General features: G+C 37.7%; 1 protein-coding gene across 2 annotated transcripts; it reads left to right on the forward strand.

The window, feature by feature from the left end:
* The first annotated feature begins 392 nt into the window (after nucleotides 1-392).
* On the forward strand, nucleotides 393-27,313 carry LOC137297601 (max-like protein X). 2 transcript variants are annotated; one of them, XM_067829454.1, is made up of 9 exons: nucleotides 393-448; nucleotides 8,764-8,809; nucleotides 9,921-10,034; nucleotides 19,510-19,607; nucleotides 20,172-20,268; nucleotides 20,608-20,707; nucleotides 21,262-21,346; nucleotides 22,023-22,139; nucleotides 24,392-27,313. In XM_067829454.1, exons 2-9 carry the CDS (start codon nucleotides 8,770-8,772, stop codon nucleotides 24,449-24,451), a joined length of 711 nt encoding a protein of 236 aa, XP_067685555.1. In that variant the 5' UTR covers nucleotides 393-448; nucleotides 8,764-8,769; the 3' UTR covers nucleotides 24,452-27,313. The 2 variants fall into 2 exon arrangements, with proteins under 2 accessions (XP_067685555.1, XP_067685556.1); XM_067829455.1 differs by having other exon boundaries at nucleotides 398-448; nucleotides 8,764-8,803.
* Nucleotides 27,314-27,951: the final 638 nt, after the last annotated feature.

Raw genomic sequence — 27,951 nt, forward strand, 5'->3', positions numbered from 1 at the left:
TTGACTATGCACAAGAAGTGAATATCTTGCTTACTAAGGCATTCACAAAATGGTTCACTCATTTCATTTTGATATAGATCTATAGCCACAAAATAGATCTTTGTATAAGGACACACTTGTGCTACTAATCCTTTCATGAAATCAAATCAAATTTTATTTCGTGCTTATACACCAAATATTTACAGAAATATCAGTGATTTAGTTCTGATTAACTTAATATATATTTATTTTGATGAACTAGTCCCACAAGTAATTAGCATAATTACTAACATAAGTTTAATCAGACTAATCATTTCATTTTGATTTGCTTTCGGGCAATTGTGAATTTGTAAGTTCTTATGTTTGTTTATGCGGACACCCTGCCGTCAAAGAAAGATTATTTTCCGGATTTTATTCGAATGTGACGTCAGTGTCATGGCGGCTTGAGTAGGACCACAACAAATCCTTGGTAGGTTCAAATTTTTGTAGTCGTGACCCTTTCAGGTCCTCTACCGACCTCCAAAACCATAACCGTTTCGATATCGACTGGAAATTGTCTTATCTGGCATCATCATTCTTAACGTATCACGATCGAACACTATTAATCGAGTTCGTTAACTGATGTCAATATGGACAGTCGATGTCACAAGTGACAAAATCCCCTATCACGTGTGCTCTTCAGCAAAGAACTACCCGTAGCGTGCTAACTAGCTGGAATGTCACTTGTTCACTGATTTGTGTTGTTTATCGCATATTTGTGCAGCATTTGAAGTTAAATGTTTGAAACATAGGAGGCCAAAAGAGGAAGTATTGTTCGTAAATATTGGTGTTGAAGCGCCTCTAAAATCTGGAAGAGTAGGTTCAGATAGGTGATCTCGCTATTCACGATGATTGGATATCAAAATCACAGAGGAAGACACACAACTGAAACAATGAGATAGTTTTGTGATATATGTATCCGTAATACGATACTTCATTCAGTAAAATCAGTCTGAGTATAAGGAGTACAACCTTGTTTTCATGGTTGACTGGCCAATACTCTCTCCCACATATTCGTAACAGCTCTTTTCATATGACACTTCTCACTGACGTGTTTGTTAACAGAGGATTCCCTCATGTCATATTTATTATTTAAAGAGCTTTGAAGAAAGGGATCTTGACTTAATTGCTGTAATGTCAGTATGGAAGAAAGATGTCCATGTTTGTATTTGTTTAAAGGGAAACAAAACTCCCAACCGTAAGTCGTCCAGTTCAGTTTTAATGAGCACTCGCAATTTCGCAATTTCTTGATGCCCATTGGTATGTTCAACAGCTTGGTCTTTGACTAGCAAGATAAAACCTTGTGGACAACCATGGAAATCCCCTTGAATTCTCATATTTGATCAGATTATGCTTACCAAATCTTTTCACATTGTAAACTAATCTTTGAGTGTAAGTGTGTATGGACAATAATATGCTAAATTATACTGGAATTATGTGCATACATTTATTTAGTAACAATGAAGTTAAACCAGTGTACACAAAGGCAGTAACAGCCTTTCCTTTTTCAGATAGATTGCATGTAATGAAGAAATTACTATTTCCTTCTTGTCCATGTTTCATCGAATAAGCCCAACATTGGTAAGGGATACTCATTCACTTGATGCACAAGTAGGAGATAAAGGCATTCTGTTTTCATTTTTGCGGTTGCAGTCATTTATCTGTTGATTTAAGACCAGTAAATGTTTCATTTAAAGACTCACATATACATTAGCATGAGGCTTTAAATGAAATATTTACCGGTCTTAAATCAACAGATAAAGGACTGCAAAAATGAAAACAGAATGCCTTTATCTCCATTCTAGCACGACTGACATGCGTTTGAAATCGGGACACTTTCGCGCACAAGAGTACAGAGTTTTGATGGGGCGTTTTTCCAGGAATCGATATGGAATCATCCAATTCAAGAACAGGATGTGCAATGAGTTAGACAAAACATTTGCAAAGTACAAGAACTTTATTTTGGATGCTCAAACACTTTGTTTGTGTCTCTTACATATGGATACAATGCTGTCAGTTACATAGTGTAGAACCCCTAAACAATTTTATGCAATTATATGCAACCGAAAAATCACCTCTACCCTAGAGTACATTACTTTAGACTCGCCCATGACCTACAAGTAGGACGACTGTAAAGTGTTGTAGCTACAAACTTTCAAACTTAGTCGTGGAAGTAATTATTAATCACCACGCTGCTGTTGCCAATTTGGAATAGACCAGACATGCCAGTTTTAATATTGGACACGTTTACAGTAGATGTGGATGGTGCAGCAAATGACGATGCAGTGGGGACCAAAGGCATCACGTTAGGGATAGGCCGAGTGTTTTCATTGCCAGTGTGAAGGATGGCTGAGTAATGGCGTTTGTGTGCTGCCAATGAATTGGTGTTGTAGGATGATAAACTTTGATATCTTTTGTGACCTGTTGTTTTGACAATTTCTCTAGCCTCAACACCTGCATGTGACAAGAGTGTTACAGTAGTTGACTGAACACTATGCTTACTAAGACCACATTTAACTGAGATTTGCTTCATCATTGTTTTTAGCATGTCATTAGCCCAATGAATAATAATAAATTTCATTTTCATTATAATTCATACTGTTTTGTGCTTTGTTTTGGAGTGGCAACCGTATGCGGTACAGTCTTGTACGACTGTTTTGTAGAGCGGTGTCGGGTATTACCGAACAAGAGGCTGTCGCTGAACAAAATTCCATCCCCGCATATATAGATATTATGAGGTTCGTTTTGTGTATTTATTTGTGTTACGAGTGATGAAACGTCGGGGGAATTACTAACTTAGGCGTGATGTGATGTTAGCAGTTTTGTAATACGCAGCACCGCTCTATGTGATATCTAGCGTTAATTCAGTGACACTCAAGGTGTGCCGAAAGATATATTGTATTGATTTAATATCATATTCTTTAGCACAGAAATGCATCCTATTTCTTATGTCAGTGTCATTAACAATGAGAAGAAATAGTGAATTGGTTCTTTGTAATAGCCACAACAACAGGGCTGTGAAGACATAATAGTTCATATTAGTTCAACTGACGACAAGTAAACCTGTTGAAACTATATTCCTTGATAAGTAGATTTGTATTCCATAAAGAAACAGCCTATATTAATGGTTTCATAGATTGCATTTTTTTCCCTTAAAGGTCACATGCAACGTAAAACACAACTTTGCAGATTCTGGTACCTTTCGGTATGCACTTACCGAAACAAATCATAAAAAATGCCAATTCAACCTATAAAGTTGAAAAAAACGCAATGAAAAAAAAGCCCGCGAAATCGGAGTTCAAACGTTTCACTAAATTCCCCCCAGCGCTGGGGGGAAAACTGGTTTCAACTGCTGTGCTGCGCTGCGTCCATAACACATGCGCAGTGAATAGGTTCGCGGAGCATGAAACAGTATGCATGCTCAGCGTCTGAGGTCGTGAGCAGTAGTCTAATCTTGGTTGTGTACACAAACAAGTAAATAATGTACTCGTTGCGTAAAAAAACTTGTTGATTGTGGTAAGCAGTCTCTGTCACAGAGAAAGCTCAATGTCTGATTTATTCACACCTGTATGTCTGTCTGCCTGTCTGCTAAAGACAACATGCAATACACAGCTTCAATCATTGACCACGTGCAATTTAAACTTAGCACCTATCAGACTATACGACTTAAAGAAAATAAGTTGATTCATGACTCGTGCACCCGTGTCCCGTGTCTGCCATATTATGTAATTAGGCATGTGTGATACACATGGCATGTTTTTATGTCTGTGGGTTGCAAACAAACTACATTCATTTTTTTCGGATGACTGGATCTGACGGAAACTGGTGCAAACTCTTGTCAGTTTCAAGTCCTGCTTTGTACTTGGACGAATGACAGATTCCAGCCAAGCAGTAGTTTACCATCTCTACTGACATGGTTTTTTATTGGATCGAGCGCAAATTCAGAGAACAAGTATTTTCCAAACCCAACATCTCTATATACATTCTTCGTGGATAACGACTTCTTTTCGTGTATATGATTTTGTTTGACAACAGTATATGAATCCATACTGAAACGACGCATCAAATACACAAAAAGAAGTTGTTATCCATAAAGAGTCTTACTTTCTTGTGACTGGCTATACTTCTAAAATGCCCATCAAACAGATCATCTTTCTGTACACACAATGAACCCTCAGCATATCAGCAAATGAAACAGCCAATCGGAAGCCGTTGTTACACTTGAGGGCATAGCCACCCGCTATGACTGGGTTCGGTCTCTCAAGGGCTTCGTTTTGGGGGAAGTAAGCCCAAGTACAAAATATTGCACTTTTGAACCGCGATTGTACGCTTATAATTTTGTTTATTTGTTTTTCTAAAAGCAGCAATGTATATTATATGTCATGAATAAGTGATAAATGTGCTTTAATTATGTTTGATTTTTTGGTTGCATGTGACCTTTAAAGAACGAATAAATTCACATTTTTCGTATCTTTTTACCATTACATATGAAAGACTTATGGTTAGTCTTAAGCCGAAAACCAAATTCATTCTTAGAAAATGTGTGGTTAAATAATGAGTGATTAAAAGTTGTCTAGTCATCTGCTTCACTCTCACCCATCAAGGAAACCACAGACAGCTTACCTAAGTTTGTTGCCACAGCCCTGCAGTGACAGTATGTGTGGGAGGATTTTCAGTTGGTTGTATGTAAAATGTGTAAGAAGCTCATCAATTTGCTGATTTCCTGATGTTAACAAAGGCATGCCAAATTGTTGTGTTGCCGTCAAATGCTCCCAGGTGTCAGGTGATGGGGTCACCATGCACAGACTTCTACCAGATTCTTCAGTTTGTGCTAAATATGTTGTTTGTGAGTGCAAAGCAGGTGTTTTGAAAGCCTGTACGCACTAAATCGGGTGGTCCAACACCTACCTCGATTACAGGACAGAAGATGCTATTTAAATTTGTTTTCATTGAGTTTAAAATGATATTAAAATTACTTACTAGTTAAGAATGAAGATTTTTATGGATATCAACTTCTTTATATGAGAACACAATGTTTCGGAGTTAATGCTTACTCCTTGATATCCATAAAAATCTTCATTCTTATGTATTTCACTTCTAAATGCCCTTCAAAGACTTGATACTTACTAGTTGTAGTAAATGATTGATGACGAAAAGGATTTTAAATGCCACAACTTGTAACATAACAATTTCTTCCTCAAAGGCAAGGTTTTGGTCGAAGTGACAATAATGTTGACACCCACCTTGCTTCCAGGAGTGAAATTGTTGTTATAAGCAATGTCATGCAAAATCCTATTGTCCATCAAACAAATACATAATTTAGTGCCAGTACAAAGTAGTTTTGATTTTGTAACTCGGTGAAAACAATCCCTAAATAGCATTTATACTCAGACTGGCAGATGTTCATGACAGGGCGCTACCATTTTCTAAAATCGTGACATCACGGTCTAAAGTCAGTTAGAAAATCAATTAGATTATGGTTTGTGTTTGTCAAGTTAAAAGATAGAAACTACTTCCTCGTCATAGTTAAATGTGTTTTTGAATCATGACCAAAAAGATTTTGCATGACACTATTTGTAACAGAACTACAAGAACGGTTCATAATATAAACATTATGACAACAAGTGATTCTGACAGAATCGTCTATGAAAACAAGTTGTATCTTGGAAAATGAGTAAAAGAGGTAACAAGATTAATGGCAGTGGATAGTAAAAACATAGAACTTTCATTTTTCAAAACAACTGTCACAATTGCATGTTTAGACAAACCTATCAACAAGACAATATACCCTCGGAAATGTAGATGATGAATACTACAGCATCAAACATAGGTATACCTTATATTACCAGTCACCAGATGTGCGCCTCTGGTTGAAATTTCATTCGCAGGAGAGAATAGTGCACTGTTGTCAAAAAGGTTGATTTAAGGTAATTAAATGTCAAAATGAGTAGTTTTACTGATGGGGATTCATTTATAATGATGTCAGTAAATTATTTATGGATTTGTATCCCCCTTAGTATATGTGATCTTTAATATGTGATCTTTTGGTGCATTCGCTGAATGAGCAGTCTCACATCTCATGAGCTTCATAGACTCAGAATGATTGATTTTCTGGCCCTATAAACTGAAGCAGATGCGATTCACAGTACTTAAACTCAAGTGTCTTATTTGTAAATTAGGATAACTTTCAAATAAAGTGTGCAGCTGTGTGCATGAAAGTGATGATGAGGACCCTGGAAATGTAACTATTTGACAAATAAATAAATAATGCCTGTGCCTTTAACACCCCTGTGAACAGTTTTCTCCCTAGACCCCATCAGAGGTTTCTGTTGTGCCCATGGGATGCAACTCTGCATATCAACTTTCACTACCTGAAATCTTCTCCTGACATATCTTCTTAGTATCATTGTCTTCTAATTCCAGGAGGTAAACATATGTTTATTGCTGCCTTGTTAATTGTAGAAGCTGATAAGTTTGATGAATTAATGAAGACTATTGCAATCATTGTATCTCATATGTATCTTGATGGAGGCTGTGCAACTAACAGATATATTGACTGAAGAGACCAACCATCTCTGCTTGTCAGCATTCAACGGGAGTTTATCATCCAACCTCTTGGGTCAATACATATCCAGATATCTGCCCTGAGCCTTGTCAAACACCATATCTCATATAAACACATGACATACAGGTTTTAACTATTGTATACAGAATGGCTATATTTTTCAGAGGTTACCAATATTGAAATATGCTTAAACTGCTGGCCAGTATGATTTATAAATATGGTGGAATATGGTTTGATTCCCTCTCTGATGTGGACATTATTGTAAGATTTTGACATGTATGTTGGCAAACAAACTGTTTTAAGTAGTGGTTCAAGTAGTCACTGAGTATCGACTCACATCACTTCATTCTCTTAGGATCTACATATTTCCTAGTGGTTTATTAGTGTGCTTTACTTCCATACATCTGTGTGCAGCCCAGGTATGTGACATGTTGTTCAAGGTCTCCATAAGGATGTCAAAGTTAAAGTGAGCTGGACTCAGTGCCCTGTATCTTTAATAGCAGCGGAGTTGAAGTATATTTGATGCCAGCTTTCACTATGTACTTAAGGATCTGTAACAGACTGCAGCCTTAACCATTGACCCAAGGCTGAAGTTTTGTAATGTTCTGGTCAGTCTGATAGGCTTGGCTATTGCTAGTCAACATAATAACTAATTAGGGCTAATGGTCTTAAATGCTTAGAGCATAGAGCATGTGTTTAACTGTAATGTAACACATAATTATAGATACCTTTGTTGTGTTGTTATAATGTTAATGTTTTTGGTTGAATTTTTATTAGCAACCATGTGTTTTGACAATATGTAATTCATGTCAATACAACCCAATAGCTCAATATCATTGTCAGTTTACAACTATTATGATATTATCGTGTTTGCTAGCATGACAACTGTAATGGGGTTGAGTGTAGTAATTTCATTAAAATGTTTGTATATTTATATCACTTTTTCCAGTTAAGCACTCAGTCAGAAGTGCTTTATGGGAATGAGTTGGCGTTGACATGATTCAAAACAAAAATTAGAAGTATGCACTATATGTAAAACATCCCAAAGAGGCAAATCTTCCTTTTTGCATTGTTGGCAGGTCAATAGCATCAGTTTGACTGGTAGCACTGGGTTGACTGCAAGGTACAGCTGTTTTACTGGGTTGACTGCAAAGCACAGCTGTTTTACTAAGTTGACTGAATTGTACAGCTGCTTTACTGGGTTGACTTCTGTGTTTCAAATGTGTGTCAGGCTGGATGAGGAAGTGTTTACCTCACATGGAATGTTTATGGTTATGGCTATTTTGAGAAGCACCTAGTCCTTGCCATCTGAGGTTTTGTCTGTGTCAGTGACAGCATAAGTGAACTGCTACACCTCCACATGTGATTTGGATCAATATCATCTACATATTATAATAACCTGTTACTGGGGACACATTTCTCCAGAGATGGACTTTGGCAATGGACATGTGTTTAAGATTTGCTAGATTGCTAGATATACATGGCCAAATATATACAACTTAGTTGAGTTGTTGCTGTTGTTTGTGACACCAAAGCAGATACTTTGCCTTGTTGGCAGATCATGAAAGACTCCATGCACTGTCACACGAGCGGAGGAGCTTGAGTTGTTATTGATGTTTATAAGGCATGGCGCGATGCTGGCCTGCCAGCAGGATGAGACAGTGATGTTTATGTGAGACACCTGGATGAGATAATGTATTACTCCTGATTATGTTGATCAGTGCTCAGACATGTGTTTGAGAAGTAGTAAAGTATTGGAAGTATCTGTTTTCTCCGTGAACAAAGATGACAGTAGTGACAATGCATTCAAGTCCCTAAGAGTGTGCTCTCTGTACAAGTGGAATACTTTTGATGCAGTGAAGTGTTTGGAATGACTTTGTGTCATATTTTCACAATGCAGAGGAGGTGTATTCCAAGTTGGATTGAAGACGTGTTTGGGGGCACCAACACAGTTGAGTTTGCAAGGCATTTTCTGTGTATGGACAGAAAATACTAAATTTAAAGTGACTTCATATTGAAAAACAAGAAAGTTTGTCAGACTTATCCTTGTCGGTCTGTTTTTCTCAAACATATTTCAACATTCAGCAACTTGAAATTTCCAGGAAATCTGTTGGAAACAATGTTTAAGTTAGTAACTGTTCCATATTCTTTGTAAACACCAACCATGTTTTATTTTTCAGAGAAGGATGGCAGACAATTCCTTTGATTCGTTCGACCAGAGTACATGTAAGTACTTCAGAAGGGGATTCCCCTATGTGTCAGATATTCCATGTACTTTGTGAACCTAATGGTTTCGTAGACACTGAACGGCTGGTTTGAAGTGTATTTAACAGCATTCTGACCACTGCCTTCATTATTATGTACATGTATTAACAAAGTGAGTGCTGATTATTGTGCTGTGGTTAAACTGTAAATGTATAGACAAAATGCAACAAATGTAACATAACTGAAAAAACCTGTACGCTATAATGGTTTGACCATGACAACTTTGATTGCATGTTTTTCGTACTTGTTTCATAAAGGAGGCAAATGGCAGATATTTCTGCCAGTCCTGTGCCTGTAGACATTTCCTGCTAAACATAACAGGAGCTGGTGTGACTGTAAGATCATGATGATTGTGAACAGAATATACACACCAGGAACTTTCCCTGTACTCAGAGCAACGCTTGGTTACTGTGCTGTGAGGAGTCTTAGAACTCAGCTCATTTGTCATTAGAAGTTTCTGTACTCACTGGACCAGCTTGTGACATTTGGCGTGGGCATCTCTTGCATAAGGAATGTATAAAATTGATGTATCCCCTTTGAGATTGCAAACATTTTTGGTTAAAAAAATAGCGGTGAATACTTTTTGAAAAAGCAAACCAAAGCTGTTTCCAGAACATCCCTGTATGTTAAGCAAATGAGTGAGGTTCTCTTCAAGCCACGTAGTTTCGAATTCTGGATATTAATTCTCTTTGAATTGTGAGAACTATGATATTGTATTATACCGCTGTACTCATGTAATGTTCCACAAATATTCCCTGCTTCAGGGTTTTGTTGTGTCTCGTGGTTAATGTGTTCGCTTGTCACACCAGATATCTGGGCTTGGTTCCTCTCATTGGCACAATATGTGGAGCCCATTTCTGGTGTCCCCTGCTGTGAATATTGCTTAACACTCGCTTTGCTCGCTCGCTCGCTCACTCACTCACTCACTCACTCACTCACTCACTCACTCACTCACTCACTCACTCACTCACTCACTCACTCACTCACTCACTCACTCACTCGACATGCTACACCAATAAACCCGATACACTGACTTGTGCACCTGTGACAGCCTGTCTGTCTTTGCTTTCAGTGATGGACGGAGACTTGAAGACTGAGTCCAGTCCTACCAGTAACCAGCAGTTTTCCTTTCAGCGAACCAACAGCACTGGCTGTGTCTCCTCAGCATCGTCTGCTCAAAATACAGGTAAACAAATGGCGTATCTCCATAGTGTGTGTGTGTGTGTGTGAACATGATTGTTTTTAACACTAGAGTTAATTTCATTGCTGATACATATGGAAAATGTTCTGCATCCGCAGGGGCTCAAAATATTCTTAAAAGCCACTTCTCACAGGGCAAGTGACTGTAAGAAAGTAACTTGTCCTGACTAATTTTCCATTGCCCTGATTGTTCATGATGATGTGCTTATGAAAGAGAAAGTCAACATGGTATTTGATGTTAATGTTTAGTGGACCATTTATTGAGACGTGATAAAAAGCTGATTCTAATAATGTCCAGCTTGGACAAAAGTTATATTCCCATTGTAAAGTATTTCGTTTGTGTTATTTGGCATTGGTCATCATGATACTTCTGTGTTCAGTTTATTTTCCATTCATATGTAATTATTGACAGTGCTTATTTTATTCGTATAAACCTATCTTTAAAATGTCCCATTATATTGGAGGTACCTGATTTTCATCTAATGACCTCTTGCAGAGCTGAATGTCTGACTTTCCAAAGTAAGACCTCCAACTGGGTCTTACTTTTGAAAGGACGACTTACTACCAGAGATGCTTTCATATCTGGTCCAGATACCTGGCTTGCTATTCAGAAAACGATCATAGTGCTGGAATGCCCTAACTTAACCATAGATTCAGTTCAGATACATACACAGAACCAAATTAGGACATCCTAGGTCTTGGATCACTTTGTGAATATAGGCCCTAGTTTTTTGTGTGAAATGTCACATGAATAGCAAAACCATCTTTCAGCAATTCTTTATTTCAGTTGATAGTCACAGAATATGATTTTCTTTGCTTTTTTATGAGTTACCAGAAACATTTCCTACTGTTTCAAGAGTTTGAACAGCTGTTTCAAAATCAACTTTTCTTTTTCTGTTGAGGACAGCGTATATTACATCAGAAACTGATGCCTTTTGTTCATCTGAAGACCTCTTGTACACATGAACAGCTTCACTTGGAAGACCTAAATTAAATGAATTCAATGATTACATATAAAATGAGAAACACTTCTAGTATCACTGATATTCCAATATTGTACATAACTGATTATTTATCATGCTGCATATACACATCTTTTAAACCATACATTCCAGTATTTAGTGTTACTTTTTGAAAGTCTACTATTTTTTGAACGCATAAATTATGAATGGTCTCTAATGTTCAAAACAGAGATGAGAAAGTTCGCAATAAATTTCTTCTGAAAGACAGCACAGTAGAGGCAATATGCCGACATGGCTCGTAGTGATTGATTTTTCTGTCCCTGTGTTGCAAAGTATGCAGTGATGCCTGGAAATCAGCAAAAGATACATGGTTAGATGTGGATGGGACATAACTACTTCTGAGTTCCTGTAGAGAACATTTAGAGCAACAAGTTGTTTCATCCAGGAGGCATGTAGTTTACACTACTCATGAGTCAAAAATTACCTGCGGGCTATTTGGATGTGACTCCCTATCGCTGTCCAAACCGTTCATGTCCATCTTCAAATGAATGTTCTGACATGCCACATGACGAGATACTGCAAAACAAAATTAATGTGCAGCATATGCGGTTGTGCGCTCACTGTTGTATTCACTGTTGTATTAACAGAGCATGCTCATTGATTAACCACCCAGTGTGGCATAAACAATGCAAAGTTACGCATGTCTGTACTATAATGGCTTTTGTTGTTATTAAAATGTATTTAGTTGACTTGACGGTATATATGTTGGATAGCGGACTAGGCCAAGCTCATCACTGGAAAAGTAAGGACCTCAACTTCGCGGGAGGTCTTACTTTCACACTTCCCAAGCACTTACATTTCCTGTCATGTCCCTGACCTCATACTTTATCCAACACATATTCAATACATTTTCTACATGAGGCAACACATGGATGCTTGGAAATTTGACAGAAGCATGGATTGTAGTGCTAATGCACAGCAGCGGTCAAAGTTCGCTGAAGTAGAAATGTTCCAGTTTCATAGTTTGTTGCTGTTTCTACAGTTTCATTAGCAAGGTATTATGTTTATGTTGCTATTTCCATTATTAGTGTAGACTTTTGTGGGTTTTGATGCACAGTGGGAAAGCTTTCTTTGTTAGGCCTGTCTATGGTACTGTGATTTGCTGGGTTAAGTTGAGTGCCTATTGAACACAGACTTCTATCACTTCTGGATGTTCTCCCACATCAAACTCTACTAGTGGGATTTACTGAATTATTGTTCAGTGCCATGTGTAGGCCAGCTGACCAGCTCCAACATAACTTGTTATTGTTTCATCCTCAGTACAGCTGATATCTTTGTGAGGATATGGAATGTGAATGAGTGTTAGATTCTGATTTCCTTACTTCAAGACTGGCATCTTTGGTTGCCATATGTTTGCATCATTAGTTCCTCCAGAATAGTTTGACATGTAGAAAATGGAATAAAGAGTTGAGTCAATGGCCTGAAAACTGATGAGACTGCTAATGATTTCTTTACTTGTATTCTGGCTCTATCTTATTGTATGTTATTGATTGCTGAAAATTGCTATGCCACTGCGAATGTGGATGGCGTCACAGTCAACAGAACCTTGTTTAGTATGTTGTACAGCATTATTGGAATATTTCACTGTTGTTTAGCAGCAGTTGGAATTAGTGTTGGAACTAATCGTGCCTTATTTGGTTAAGGGATATCGGCTGATGATAGATTTATGAAACAGCATGACTAACAATAGAAGTTGTACACTGAAAGCCTTCTTCTTCTATATTCCTCATGTAAATATCATTAATACACAAGAAATGTTCATGACTGAGTCTGTAAGTGTCTTTAGGCAATAGCACTTGTTGCAAAGCCTTGCTTTGGGTACAGGTTGGACTCAACTTTGATGTCACCCTAGAACGTATTTCAATACACCTATGTACTTGGTGAAGAAAAATTGTAAATTTAATCCCCAACACACTGGTTGGTCATTCTTCCAGAATATAAGGAAAACTATTATTTTTTTCTATTTGAAATTCACCATAATAGTACTGCTAATTTTTGTGGCGAGAATCCATCATGATGCTGCTTTCTGGCATTACAGTCTTACCCTGATGGAATTGTACTTTCAAAGTTGTGCTACTTAACACCAAGCATGACCATAAAGGTCTGTACATTCGCTTTTCAGGTATAATGACCATCTGTCTTCTCTGTGTGTTTCGTAGTTTTCATGTGCCCTTGTTCAGATGTGTGTACTTACTATTGATATTGTATGCTGGTAGGTGAGTGAACTGGATAGACAAATTCTTGGGTTAATGATTGGTCATTGATCAATTGGTCAATGCTGATCCTATTAGTGAAAAATCACAAATCGATTCACTGTCCTTCTCAGACAAGTAGTACATGCTGTACTGATCTGTTCACTCCAGTACTGTTATTCACTAGGACACTTTACTTCAGTACTATTCACTTCTTCACTGGTACACTTTACATCAATACTATTTATTTCTTCATGAGGACACTTTACATCAATACTATTCACTTCTTCACTAGGACACTTTACATCAATACTATTCACTGCTTCACTAGAACACTTTACGTCAAGACTATTCACTTCTTCACTAGGACACTTTACATCAAGACTATTCACTTCTACACTAGGACACTTTACATCAATACTATTCACTTCAATACTATTCACTTCTTCACTAGGACAATTTATTTCAATACTATTCACTTCTTCACTAGGACATGTTACATCAATACTATTCACTTCTTCACTTGGACACTTTACATCTTTACTAGGACACTTTACATCAGTACTATTCACTTCTTCACTAGGACAGTTTACATCAATGCTATTCACTTCTTCACTAGGACACCTTACATCAATATTTTTCATATCTTCACTAGGACACGTTACATCAATACTATTAATTTCTTCACTAGCACCAGGTCTACAGATAAGGGGCATTCAGGTGTAATGTATGCCTAAAAATAATGTATGACAAATTAAAGATTTCAAGTGTCGTATGTACATACATAAATATTTATATGTCTAACATATATAAGGATTAATAGCTGAAAAACATATGAGTACTCCTTCAAAATTCTCAGTACACCTCCCTGAGTACACTCACCCTACAATAATTCATCTGTCCACCATTACATTTTTCAACAGTACTATTCATCTCCCTCGCCAGTACTCTTTACCAGAAAAACAATACCATTCATCTTTACATGAGGTGTCCAGACATTCTGTTAGGTCAACATTTTAAGCATTTGTATTCCTGGGACATTTCACAAATGTGTCAGAAGTAAAATGCCCAGTTTCAGACTGTACTCTCATCCTTATTATATAACAAGTTTGATTCCAGTTTCGTTTATATTTTGATTACCAAACAAACACTTTTTATATTTTATTGTAAATAAGTGACTCATTGTTGGCAGTATTTAAATGCGAATAGAATTTAGGTAAACTAGAGACAATTCATGCTTAGGAGGGGTAATGGGGTAGCAGTGTGGTTAAAATAATCACCCAGTTCAATTCCCCACATGGGTTTGTTTGAAGGCCATTTTTAGTGTTTCTCACCATGATATTGCTGTTACTTTACTAAAAGCGGCATAAAACCACTCGCTTACTCACTCACTCATGTCTATGTCCTGACGTGAGTAATATTGACATCGCTGTTTATGGCATTTCATCTCCCTTCTCAGCTCATCCCATCAGTCTGTGACTTTAGCCCATCTCTCACTCTCATAATTATTTCCTGTCTGGTAGGCTTTGATAGTATATGTCCAAACACTGACGCTGATTTACCTGACACAATGTCAAGTGACCAGTCTGACATGGTACACTCGTGTATCAGTCTGTATTTATGGCAGGGAATGGCCCTTATGTATCCTTCAAGGCTCATGTCATGTACTTTCGTAATGATATGGTCAAACACTTTGTTAAAGAAAATGTTGCAAATACAGTGTAGATGTTCAGCACATGATCTTGGAACCCCAATAATATGTTTCAAGTGTCTTACAGGAAACTTGTGACACTGTGAAGTAATAAAACGGTGTAATGTAGGGTGCTGTTATTTGAAAATTACTTCTGATACAAGACCTTACTCTTTCTATGAAGGTTTGTTCAGTGAAAAAAAACACATTTATCCCCTGCAATGCGTTTTGCAGGGGGTATTAAAATGCGCTCCATCCGTCCGTGTGTCTGTCCATGCAGCAGTGCACAATCGTCTTTCCGGACCAGAACTTTAAAACCATTCACTATTTCTAAATCAAACTTGGCACTTAGATAGCTCTGGTGGTATACTGGTGCCTTTTGCTAGTTTTGGAATTTTGAATAAAATATTTTTTTTGTATTTCCATGTCAACAAGTTTGACTTTGAATTTAGTAAGTACCAAGAGTACCCTTTTCCAGAGCAGAACTGTAAAAACCTTTCAATATTTCTTCACCAAACTTGGCACATAGATAGATCTGGTGGTATACTAGTGCCTTTTGGTAGTTTAAGAATTCTGAATAAGATTATTTGCCATGGCAAGTACTTCGACTTCAACTGAAATTGGTGGTACTGCTCTTTTCTGGAGAAGTACTTAAAACTGTTCATGGTTTCTTCACCACACTTGGCACAGAGATAGCCAAGTGGCGTACTGGTACCTGTTGGTACTTTTTGATTTCTTTTCTAAATAAAATGTTTTTGTGCTTCCATGCCAACAAGTTTGGCTTCAACTGAATTTTGTGGTAGTCTTCTTTTCCGGAGCAGAACTTAGAAACCTTTCAGTACTTTGCCATTGTTTACTGTTTATTCTGCTCCTTATAGTATACTGTATGCCCATGTCAGCATTGTGTGAAGAGTGGTCATGGAGAGCAAGAATATATAAGATGTCCTCTGTACTCCCTGATTCCCTTGTGCTCCATGATGTCCCCTTTCCACGCTGATGTCCCATAACCACTCTTCTATCCCCTGTCTATCCCATTGTTCCCTGACTACTCCAATGTCCCTGGACCACCCTGATGTCCTCTGACCACTCAGATGTCCTCTGACCATCTTGATGTCCCCTGACCACCCAGATGTCCCCAACTGTTCCGAAGACCCTAACCCCACTGATGTCCCCTGACCATTCAGATGTCCCCTGACCATTCAGATGTCCTCTGGACACCCTCCTGTCCTCTGACCATCTTGATGTCACCTGACCACCCAGATCACCCAGATGTCCCGTGTCCCCGATCCACCCAGATGTTCCCTGAGCATCTTGATGTCCTCTGGCAACCATAATGTCCCCTGACCAGCCAGATGTCCCCTGTCCATCCAGTAGTCTCCTGATGACTTCAATGTCCCCTGTCTCCTGTCCACCCTGATGTCCCCAGTGGTAATGTAGGGCTGCATATTGCTGAGTCCAATACAGTATTGATCAGCAATACACAACAGTTGTTCATCATCCACAAGCATTCTTCAACAATAGTTGAATCAACAGACATCTTCTCATGTGTGGTTTGTCTTACATCGTTGTAATCAGAGTGATAGCAGGAATGCTAATTGTTTGCCGTATCACTGGGTTGTCACGTGGCGTGAGCGGGAAGTAGCAGTGCTCACTGTCGTGCTTTCCGGATGCCAGCGCTCTGATCCACTTGTGACAATGATGAGCAAACACATGGCATCGGCGTTGCATCACTCGGCTCTATAAGATCAATAATACTGAGTTGAGGACAGGGTGATGTGTATTCAAGGGACAATTAGAAAGGGTAACGTGACTTGAAAACAAAGAAGTGTTTATATATATATAAATTGTATTCGTAGTTTTTAATTACTTTGTGCTGTAACAATACTTAGGAACAAGCTTCAAGCAAGTCCAGTTCTCAAGTCAGTTTTACAAGTCAGCAAAGGCAACTATGTAATGAATGAGGCATGAAACAGACACCCAGAAATCATGTACTGTCAACATTAGGTTATAAATGTCCAGTTATTTCAATTTTAAGAGTAGGCATATCAATTTCCCATGGTGCGGTAAGCTATGTTTGAGTCATCTGGAGTGTTATGATTGTTATTCCCATAGATGAATGATCACCAGTCATGGTGCTGACAGGTGATACAGGGTTTAATGTCTATGTATTACGTGTAGTTCCCTGCTGGTATATAGCAGTTAGGAAATGATGATGCAGAGCAGATTGCCCTTGTGTATTGCATATTTCACTTGAAATATGTGATTTGATCTAAATAGATTTGTGCCCTGCTGCCACATGCATGTCAGTAGGTCAGTGTAACAGTCTTACAACATAAAGTTGCTTTGGCTGGTTTGTTGTTTATCGCTGCACTCAGCAATATTCCAGCTATTTGGGGTGGTCTGTAAACAATTGAACATGGACCAGACAATACAGTGATCAACAACATGTGCATCATGATGACACATATGACATAAAGCCTGTCTGCTATAATACCATTGTTGACGTACAAACATGCTCACAATCAGGCAGGGATACAGAAGAGTTAAATCCTACAATAAGCAGTGTAATATACTAGACAGAAGAAGTTAAAGATATTGGTATTTTTAGAATTGATATTTTATTAGTTTGTCGGTGAACAAATAGATCATTATTTATTATTTCAAAGTTTATATATATATATATATATATATATATATATATATATATATATATATATATATATATATATATATATATATATATATATATATATATATACCTATCTAGTTTTGTCCAGTATAATTATGTAGGTTTATTATGTCATTTATATATATATATATATATATATATATATATATATATATATATATATATATATATATATATATATATATATATATATATATATATATATATATATATATATATATATATATACCTATCTAGTTTTGTCCAGTATAATTATGTAGGTTTATTATGTCATTACTAACTTTACTTTCATCTGATTGGTTGAATTGACACATGCAAGACGTATGTTACACACACATGAGGTTAATATGAAAATCCGGAGGCCCCACTTTTAAATTCCTGATCTTATATGAACGTTGCAACTGCACTTGGGATTACATCTCTATGTTCCTATTGACCCGTGAAGGTCAGTGGTAGAATAGGCCTTCAGCAACCCATGCTTGCCATGAAAATGGACAATGCTTGTTGAAACGGGATTGGGTGGTCAGGCTCGCTGACTTGGTTGACACATGTCATCGCATGTTGATCACTTGATTGTGTGGTCCAGACTTGATTATTTACAGACAGCTGCCATATAGCTGGAGTACTGCTGAGTGCAGCATAAGACTAGACTCGTTTACTCACTCACCATGTTTCCCTATGATGATGCTGATTCAGGACCCCTGAAGGTCTGGGTTAAAACAGATCTTCAGTAACTTGCTGTAAGAGGTGACTAACAGGATCCTGTGGTCACACTCATTGACTTGGTTGACATGTCATCATTTCCTAAGTGTATGGATTGATGCTCATACTGTTGATCACTGGATTGCTTGGTCTGTATTCAAGTTACAGACTGCCAGGATAAAGATGGAATATTCATGTGGTGTGCATAACTGAACTGACTAACTGATTCATGGTTGCTTCCCTTCCATGCAGTTGAGAAGAAGATGATGAATGATGCCAGCAAACTTTTTATTTTTTTGTTTTTATTATATGTAGTTTTGTGTCACGTGGTGAAACTGCTATCAACTTCACTTGAGTTTCATCTGGTGATATATCAACTTTGGACAAGTGATATTCACCAGTGATGATGACCCTTAACAGAGTCTGTGAGGTCACTATCGCATGAAAGCTGTTTGTTGTATTGTTTATGGACAATGATTGCTACTCATGTTCTAAGACTGGCACCCAGAGGGAATACAGTCCATTGTGACATTTCAATCAGATGACTTGTCTTTCTGCCATGGGAGCTGGTTACCTGTACTTTTTAAACTCAGATGCTACTGAAACAGTTTGATGTAACGCAGAATCTCACCTTCATATCTTTTAATATCTAATGTATGAACACTTGGTGATAGTCATTAAAACTCCTCAGCAAACTTCTCAGTTTATATTTTTATTGACTTCAGTTGATATGTTTGATATCTGTCTACTGATATCAATTATAACAACGCAAGTTATTATAAAGTTACAAGTGTCTGATGCTTGCTGGGGTTGAGATTCTATTCATCAGTCAAAATCACTCTTCATTAGTTTTCATTGAAACATGTACATCTCTGAACATGGTACTGCCAGTAGACTTGCAGTGTAGCATTGTCATAGCATTTTGACATTATCAAGTACATGATGTCATAGCATTATCAGAGCATTGTACAAAATCTACTGTCAAAACGATATCTTATACTAGATATCACTTAATCTCACACAAGCAATATCTCCAGTGGAATGCAGGTTTGGATGATAAGTAAGATTCTCTGTATGCCAACAAGGAACACTTACGTTCCTTCTGTTTGTCAGATTCGCTTGTGACGTGTTCTGATGCTGGTGTTATGATAATTCTGTTGTTACAGATGATGAAGACAGTGATACTAGCAAGACTCTAAGCTACAAGGACAGGCGACGGGAAGCCCACACTGTGGCGGAACAGAAACGCAGAGATGCCATCAAGGTATGGACTGTACCCAGTAAAGATGTTTCATTTGAATTTGCTTTACTGAACATGCTTGAAAGATACATTTAAGGTGTCAGTTGTCTATTTTGGCAGTTTATTCAATGTTCAAGGTCTTCACACAATGACAGATTGTCATGTCTTTAAGGTGGTCAGTATAGATAGAGGATCAATTTGAAGAGTGGAAACTCAAGGGTTCAGTTCCTGTCAGACTGACACCTTAGTCAGGGTTGGTAGGACAGCGCTGTTCGACCTTGGAAACCTTTTGCTAGTATTTCAGGGAACAGTATAGATCATCTGCCCTGAGTACTTCCTCACCTTACAAAGGGGATCAGTATTTTACTGCAATATTTCATGTTGTTTGCCAATCTGGTTTATGGACAATTTTGGTTTTAGTTACAGATAAAATCTCTGGCTGAGACCATTAGTACAAATGTTTTTGGCACAAACTCATGACAGAATTAAACAAGCTTGAGAAAGAATTTAATTGTCCATACTGTATTATTTGATCGTATCTTATCTAAGTAATACCAAGACTTTGATGGAGAGTTTTGTTTGCCACAGAAAGGGTACGACGAGCTGCTGAGTATTGTGCCTACATGCCAGCAGCCCGACACGCTAAGTGGACAGAAGATGAGCAAGGCCACCGTGCTACAGAGATGTAAGATATCATCATGTGTTAATAGTTTGTAGATATTGTTAGTCTCAGGAAGTATATGCAACAGAAACAGTTGAAGAGAATATTGTTCCTTTTTTATTTCTGAAGGAGTATGTTTAGTGTGTTGATGATCAGATTTCTTTGTCCTCCATCTTATGGAGTTACAAGAGACAACATCTAGGGTAGAGAATAAGATGGGAAATGGTTTGTCTGCAGCTGTTGATACACCATGTTTGTGTCTGCAGCTGTGAAAATACACACTGTGTTTGTGTATGCTGCTCTTGAATGCACCGTGTGTTTGTGTCTGCTGCTCTTGAAAGCACTGTGTGTTTGTGTCTGCAGCCATTGAGTACATCCAGTGGCTGATTGGGCAGAAGAAGAAGCAGGAGGATGAGCTGGACTCCCTCAGGAAGGAAGTGATGGCTCTCAAGATTATGAAGGCGTAAGATGCAGCTCTAATTAACTGATCAGTGAAAGATCAGCCCCTATCTTTATCTTCATTTTGATGGCCCAGAGAGCTGAAGAGATCTGTTTGTTCAGTAATATGATGAACCACCAAGTCTGTAGATTGGTGCTTTTTCTGACTGTAAACTACCTTTAGAAGTCTAATATGAAAGGACACCTGGTGCTCTCTTCCTAGTACCCATTGGACAGTGATTCATAAAGTATTTCAGCAGTTTGACTTTATTTACCACTTTCTATGATGTAGTTTGAATATGGATGGCCACTGCATTAAACTATGAACAAACCAGCTGTCATGCATCTCACCCTGAAGTTTTATGGCATATCTCACATCTGTTTCAATGTGTCCAGAGGCTGTCACACCCAGGTGATGATGTAGGACATGCTGTACAGGGATGTAGGACATGCTGTACAGGGATGCAGCATCTCGAAAATTTGCCTCCACATGCAGTTTGAATAAAGACTCCAAACACAACAGCTGTTGTGTAGTTATGTTTGCAGATTTATATACAGTATCCTGTTGTCTGGTTGCAGGAACTATGAGCACATTGTGAAAACACACCAGAACACTCCAGTCCAAGGCCAGAACCAGGTGTCGGATGAGGTCAAGTTCCAAGTGGTCAGTATGACTTTCACATTGCATCGTCTCATGTTTGTGGAAGCTGAATTGTGTGTCATGTGTCAAGTACTCCAGCCCCAAACCCAGTCATGTACTCAGATGGCATGATGCATCCAGTAACCAGAGCTTGGACAGATTTCAGATGATAGACTGACTGATGGTGACCTGTTTGTTGAGTTATGGCTCTGTCAGACTGTGGTGTGCTCAGTGTGTATCTGGGATTCCACCCTTCTGCCATGATCCTGACCAAAGGCAGTTTGACCATTGTTGGCAAACACAGACTCTCCTTGTTGAAAAAACACAAAAGTCAACTGGAATAATAAACTGGTTTCTGTGGCAGAAGTGATCCCCAGGGCCATGTATGTGTTGTTTGTTGAAATTACTGAGTGGGTGAGGAGTGGAGCAGTGTTTGTGCTATAAACCAGAGATTTGCCTATCAGTGATTTGCCTGGCAGTGATTTTCCTGGCATTGATTTGCCTATCAGTGATTTTCCTGGCAGTGATTTGCCTGGCAGTGATTTGCCTGGTAGTGTTTTGTCTGGCAGTGATTTGTCTGGCAGTGATTTGCCTGTACAGGCATAGTGGACCTATAGAATGTTGGTTATGATTCCACTATTCACTCAGTCTTCCCATGACTCTTGTACTTTCCTCATTAACCATCCTGTTGTTTTCACAGTTCCAGCAGATCATGGACACACTGTTCCAGTCGTTCAATGCCTCCATCTCAGTGGCTAACTTTGCCGAGTTGTCAGCGTGTGTGTTCAGTTGGCTGGAAGAGTACTGCAAGCCACAGGTGAGTCAGGGCGCTAGGACCTCCTAGCAAGATTACAATACAAATTAAATTGCTTACGGAAAACTAAGCTCACTCAATCACTCAATCAAATATGTAAACCCTTGGTGGTGTATGTGGATGTTGGACACTCTAAAACCAAAGTGACCCTTCAAAAATGATGCTGAGTATATATCACACTGGCCTACTAGCATCTTCATGCTCATGCTGTTGATCACTTGATTGTCTGGTCCAGACTTGATTAATTACAGACCGCCACCATGTAGTTGGAATATTTCTGAGTGCGGCGTAAAACTGAACTCACTCGCTCATCTGCTTTGTCAAATCTTCACTCTACCACCACATGACAGACATCAACCGTAATTCCGATCTGTCAGTGTTGTTTGTTGTTTTGTTGTCTTTCTGTACATGTAATTGTGACAATATAACACTGAAGCACAAGAGAGGTAACATTCTTAGCACAAAATATCACACTGAAGTACAAACATGCATATCGCAGAAATCAAAATGTAGTTAAACTTGCTCCCAGTGTGCATAAACGTTTTGTTGTCTTTCTGTACATGTAATTGTGACAATATAACACTGAAGCACAAGAGAGGTAACATTCTTAGCACAAAATATCACACTGAAGTACAAACATGCATACCGCAGAAATCAAAATGTAGTTAAACTTGCTCCCAGTGTCCATAAACGTTCATCCACCTTAACGAGTGATGAATCTATTATGTAGATGCTGCTGTTTGGAATTCTGTCTTTCCCTAAATAATTAAATTTGAAACATGCGACTGTTTATGTTAGTATGCAACTGCAATCATATTGTTTAAACAGATGCTGATGCTGATGATGGCGATGACGTGAGCTCACAATGTAAAGGCGAAAAAAAACGGGAATTAATGTTACGTTTATGTGCATGACCCCTGTAATGTAATTTTGGTGTCACCTGTCATACTTTTAAGTCAAAGTAGTACATGGGATCAGTGGACAATAACAGCTGCTATCATACATGGGACGACAACCCTTAGGTGTGCCTGAGTAGTCTCACCTGAGCTTACTTGTGAATCAGTCTAGACTGTATCAGTCTCTAGTGCTACTGCCTCAAAACAGCATCATTATCTTGATTAATTGACACCTTTGGTAGAAAACTCAGCTCAGTCACCTTCTTTATTTCTCTGTATTTTGTACATAAACATTCTGTTTATCATGAGGAAGGCATAACATTGATTTGGACTTGTGACCTGGAAAGATCATGGGTTATGATCAGGTCATTAAGATATCAGGGTTCAAAATTACAAACAAAATAAGTTTCTGAAAACAAAACATCATGCTATGAGAGTATACCTAGTAAAACATGTAATCTATGTGTCCTTGGTCGCATACTCCATTTAAATGTTCAAAGATAAAATACTTTGTACTTAAAAGTCATCACAGTTAGTTTTATGCTGTATATGGAAGCCTTATTCTCTTATTCCCTCCCAACCTTGCCTTGTCATGAAAAGATGAATCATGGCCTGCTCTCTCCTGCGTCAAACCGTCTTAAACTCAGGGTCCTAAAAGCATCAAGGTGTTCAGACATTTTGCAGCACACATTAGTCAAGAAATCAGTATAGGGATAAGTCATGAAGGAGGAGTGAAAAGTAACACTGATGCATTTCAAATAATATTTGCAAGTCTAAAACGCAAAAATATGTATTCTATAACCAACACTTGTTAAGTAATGGATGCACAGTGATTTGTGATGCTGTTTTACACCTTTGTCAACACTTTAACTACTGCAGAAGACCTGAGCAACTTGCTGCTTATATCCATACAGTAATCAACTTGTAAATGATGTGCAGTTAGTAGAAATACGAGTGTGTGGACACTGTACATGTATTTCCTTCGTAAGCTTTTCGACACATTGGGCAAATGTTATGCTAAATTAAGAAAAACTAGGCCTCCCCAATAATTTTTACACGTTCAACACATCCATTGTAATAGATACAGGTATGAATTAGGATAAATTATGGAAGGAATATGCAGACAATGCATGGCAGGCGAGTATGAGACATGCAGGAATTTACAAAAACCATGTTCATCAGAAAGATGTTCTGCTGTATTTCTTTCAGTGTTGCACTTATATAGTTGTGTGTGCAGATGTTTGTCTGGCTGCTTGTTGGAGTTCCGTTTAACATGGAGACACTCTCATACACGGCTGACTCGCTCAGGAAGTGTAGTGACAAACACAAGGCAGTGATATCACGCATTATATGTTTCAGTCCCTCCGAGAAGTTGTCCTTGGCATCTTGCGGCAGCTCAACTCCCAGCTGAACCACTGATGTAAGGCCAAGGTGACTGACACAAGGTCAAGGTGACTGACACATCATCTCAGTTGACATATCGTACAGTCAGTGTATGATCATCTTGGAAATGTTGGTGATTGCAGCTGTAGATAGGATTCTATTTTAAATAAGCTGTATGAATTTGATACCTGTTTACATATATTATGTAATAACGATTTGTCTGTTTTATGTGGATGTACATAATTCATGTTTGTGGCTGATGTTTCACCATAGGTGAAGCAAGGAAGAAAAATTATGAAGATTTTTCATTATTTTGTTTGTTGTTTAAATCATGGATAGTGAATGTTGATATGCTGTCACTACCAGGTAAAGGGTGTAATTTCTCAGTACTGATACGTTTATATCAGAATGTTAATAAACTCACTGTATAGTGATCCTTTGACTCTCATTGATGTGCAACGGTTTCACTGTCCGCAGTCTGTACTAGTGGGTTTCAAAATGATATAGTATCTGAACTTGATCATGTTTTTATTAACTTTGTATTATGAGAAATAATGCCATGTATATTGCAAAGCCTAAAGAATTAGTGCCAACCAATGAAATCTTTAAATCTGCATTGTTGCTGTGTTCACATATTGATGATAAAATGGTCCGGATCATGGTTTGGCTGTAAGGGGACCTATACTAATATGTTTTCGGTTTCAAAGGGCTTTTGATAGAGCCAGTGGTTCCCCGAAGTGGTTATTTAGCCAGATTGATGTGTTGTTCAGTAATGACACTAATGATTAAAGACAATTTTAATTATAATTGTTAAGTGGGCACTTTCACATTTTGTCTCTGCTGAATAAACACAGGCATGTCTATTAGATACAAAGAAAAGTCTATTTTAATACTTTTGTACTGATCCTTCCTGAAGACTGCTTCAGATGGTGTCTCTGCCTTTCTGGACAAAATGAAGAGTCATTACTTGGCACGTCAGTGAAGTAGCAGGCGTCAATGTGTTGAAACCTTGTTATTACCTACAGTTGGATGTAATTTTCCAAAATCTGTTCTTCTTTCTCAAGTATGCTGCATATTTCATTCATTACAACTTTGATGTGAGATGTTTTTGTCCAATTAATGTTTTGTTTCCTGTTAACATGTCAGAGGGATGAGATAACAACTGTATCTTGGATCAGTAATCACTAACATTGTCTCTTAATTGGGAGTCTAGTTACTTTGAAACTGCCAGATGAACTCATTCTCAGTCTTGGTGCTTGTGGAAATGAAACTGTTCATTAAAGATATCATGAAGTTTTTAAGTAAGTATCCATGTATTGTCAATATTGTGAAACATATACATGTATCTGATGGTTTACGAATTTCACTGTATGGATGTTATGTTTTGATTTGTTCCTTACATTTTGGTTTTGTATTCAGCATGTTTTTTTACCAGTTGTGTAACCCAAGAAGTAACGGAGGTTTTGTGTTATTTCTTTAATTAATGCTTTTAGTGATATGATTTGTTTGTTTAGAATGTTGCCATTTGTTTGTCTTGTTATATGATGTTTGCCAAGTTAAAAACTGTTGTCCTTTACATAAGAATATCAACAGGTGCATTCATCACCGTTTGCCCCGTTCCATAACCTCCAATAAGATTCCTGCCCCTATTGATGAATGTTATGCGTGAAAATATGACAAACGAATCACAGTACACAAAGGATTTAGGTTTCTTTGATGAAAATAAGGCCCAGAACTTAAATTGTTTCTTGCAAAAGTTGTGAAAACAAATACTGTTGTGGTTATTTGGAACATAGGTAGCAAACGTGTGTTGCTTAAATTGAAGTTTTAATAAATATTAGGCCATGAGATTCAGATACACACTTGTCAGTGAGTTAACATAAAAGCTGATAATTATAATTGCAAATGTCCCCCATTGAGTGTTTTCTCTGGCAGTGTTGCAGGCTTGCTTTGGATATTTTACATCCACTTTCCAACAATTTTAGGTAATGCATTAATCATTAATATCTTCGAGTCTCAAAACAATGTACTTAGTTTTAACTAATCAATTTTAATCTTAAACACAAGTACTTGGATTTCAGTTCACCATATATGCTGTATTTGAATGTTTCTGAGGTACTTTATTTTTTCCATCTATTTATTTTAAATTCCACAGTTGGTATGATTACATGCATGTTTATTTCCTTGAAGACACTATATGTGTAAACTTAAATAATGGAGGGGATTCGCAATGAAGTCAATTTAGTGTATATGTTCTGACACTAATTACTGCAGGAAGTTAATATAAAGTTTTGATTGCCTTTTCATAATGCCTTTTGATGAAAAAAAGTCTAATTTGCGTTTCTTAAACCATTTTTAGAAATATACATTTGGAAACAAAATATGGACAGCTGGTAGTAATTATATAAAAATATTTATGAGTTCTCATGTTCATAGGCCCATATGAAATCTTTCTATAAAGGCACAAGTCTGTCCGGCTTCTTCTGTAATATGAGTGGGTCACAACTGCATCAGTTGTTGAAGGAGAACATGAGTAGTAATGCACAGTAGACTGATATTCTACATTCTGAAGTGGGTCATAGAAATAGTATAAATATTACTAGTTTTAAAGAAACTCTTTTAGATTATTTTTGTGATTTGCTGCATTCTGTGTTTTAAGTGGGTGTTTGTTGTCTCCCACTATGGAAGATGTAACTGGCCACGGGGAGATCATACATGTACTGTCTGGTCACTGTTTACGTTATTTGCCTGTTCACTTGTTGCAGTATAGTTTGTACAGTGTAGACCACTGTGTCAGCACTGTTATGTCTGGTACTTTTGGATTGTTCTCTCAAATTGTCCTTTCCTTGGTTTTATTCAGATGAAATTTATAAAAATCAATAAACTCAAGAGGACTGATTTCATTGTTTTGTTATTTATAATCTCAACTGATCTACAATATTACTAATTTACATTTACAAATGACATGGCATTATTTCATGCTCCTGACAGACTCTAAGATGATTATTTCAGAATGAATGTGTCAATGACAAAAAACGTCAGTATCTCTTAGGAGGCTCATTTTGAGAATGTGTGGAAGCCATATCAATTTCACGTTAGAGACATTATCTGAGAAGTATGAAACTCAAGATTGCAAACATACTACCCTATTATGGTAGTGACAGTGTGATCCAATACTACCCTATTATGGTAGTGACAGTGTGATCCAGTACTACCCTATTATGGTAGTGACAGTGTGATCCAGTACTACCCTATTATGGTAGTGACAGTGTGATACAATACTACCCTATTATGGTAGTGACAGTGTGATCCAATACTACCCTATTATGGTAGTGACAGTGTGATCCAATACGGCCCTATTATGGTAGTGACAGTGTGATCCAATACTACCCTATTATGGTAGTGACAGTGTGATCCAATACTACCCTATTATGGTAGTGACAGTGTGATCCAATACTACCCTATTATGGTAGTGACAGTATGATCCAATACTACCCTATTATGGTAGTGACAGTATGATCCAATACGATCCTATT

The sequence above is a fragment of the Haliotis asinina genome, chromosome 10 (assembly GCF_037392515.1).
Source record: "Haliotis asinina isolate JCU_RB_2024 chromosome 10, JCU_Hal_asi_v2, whole genome shotgun sequence".
NCBI classification, from domain to species: domain Eukaryota; kingdom Metazoa; phylum Mollusca; class Gastropoda; order Lepetellida; family Haliotidae; genus Haliotis; species Haliotis asinina.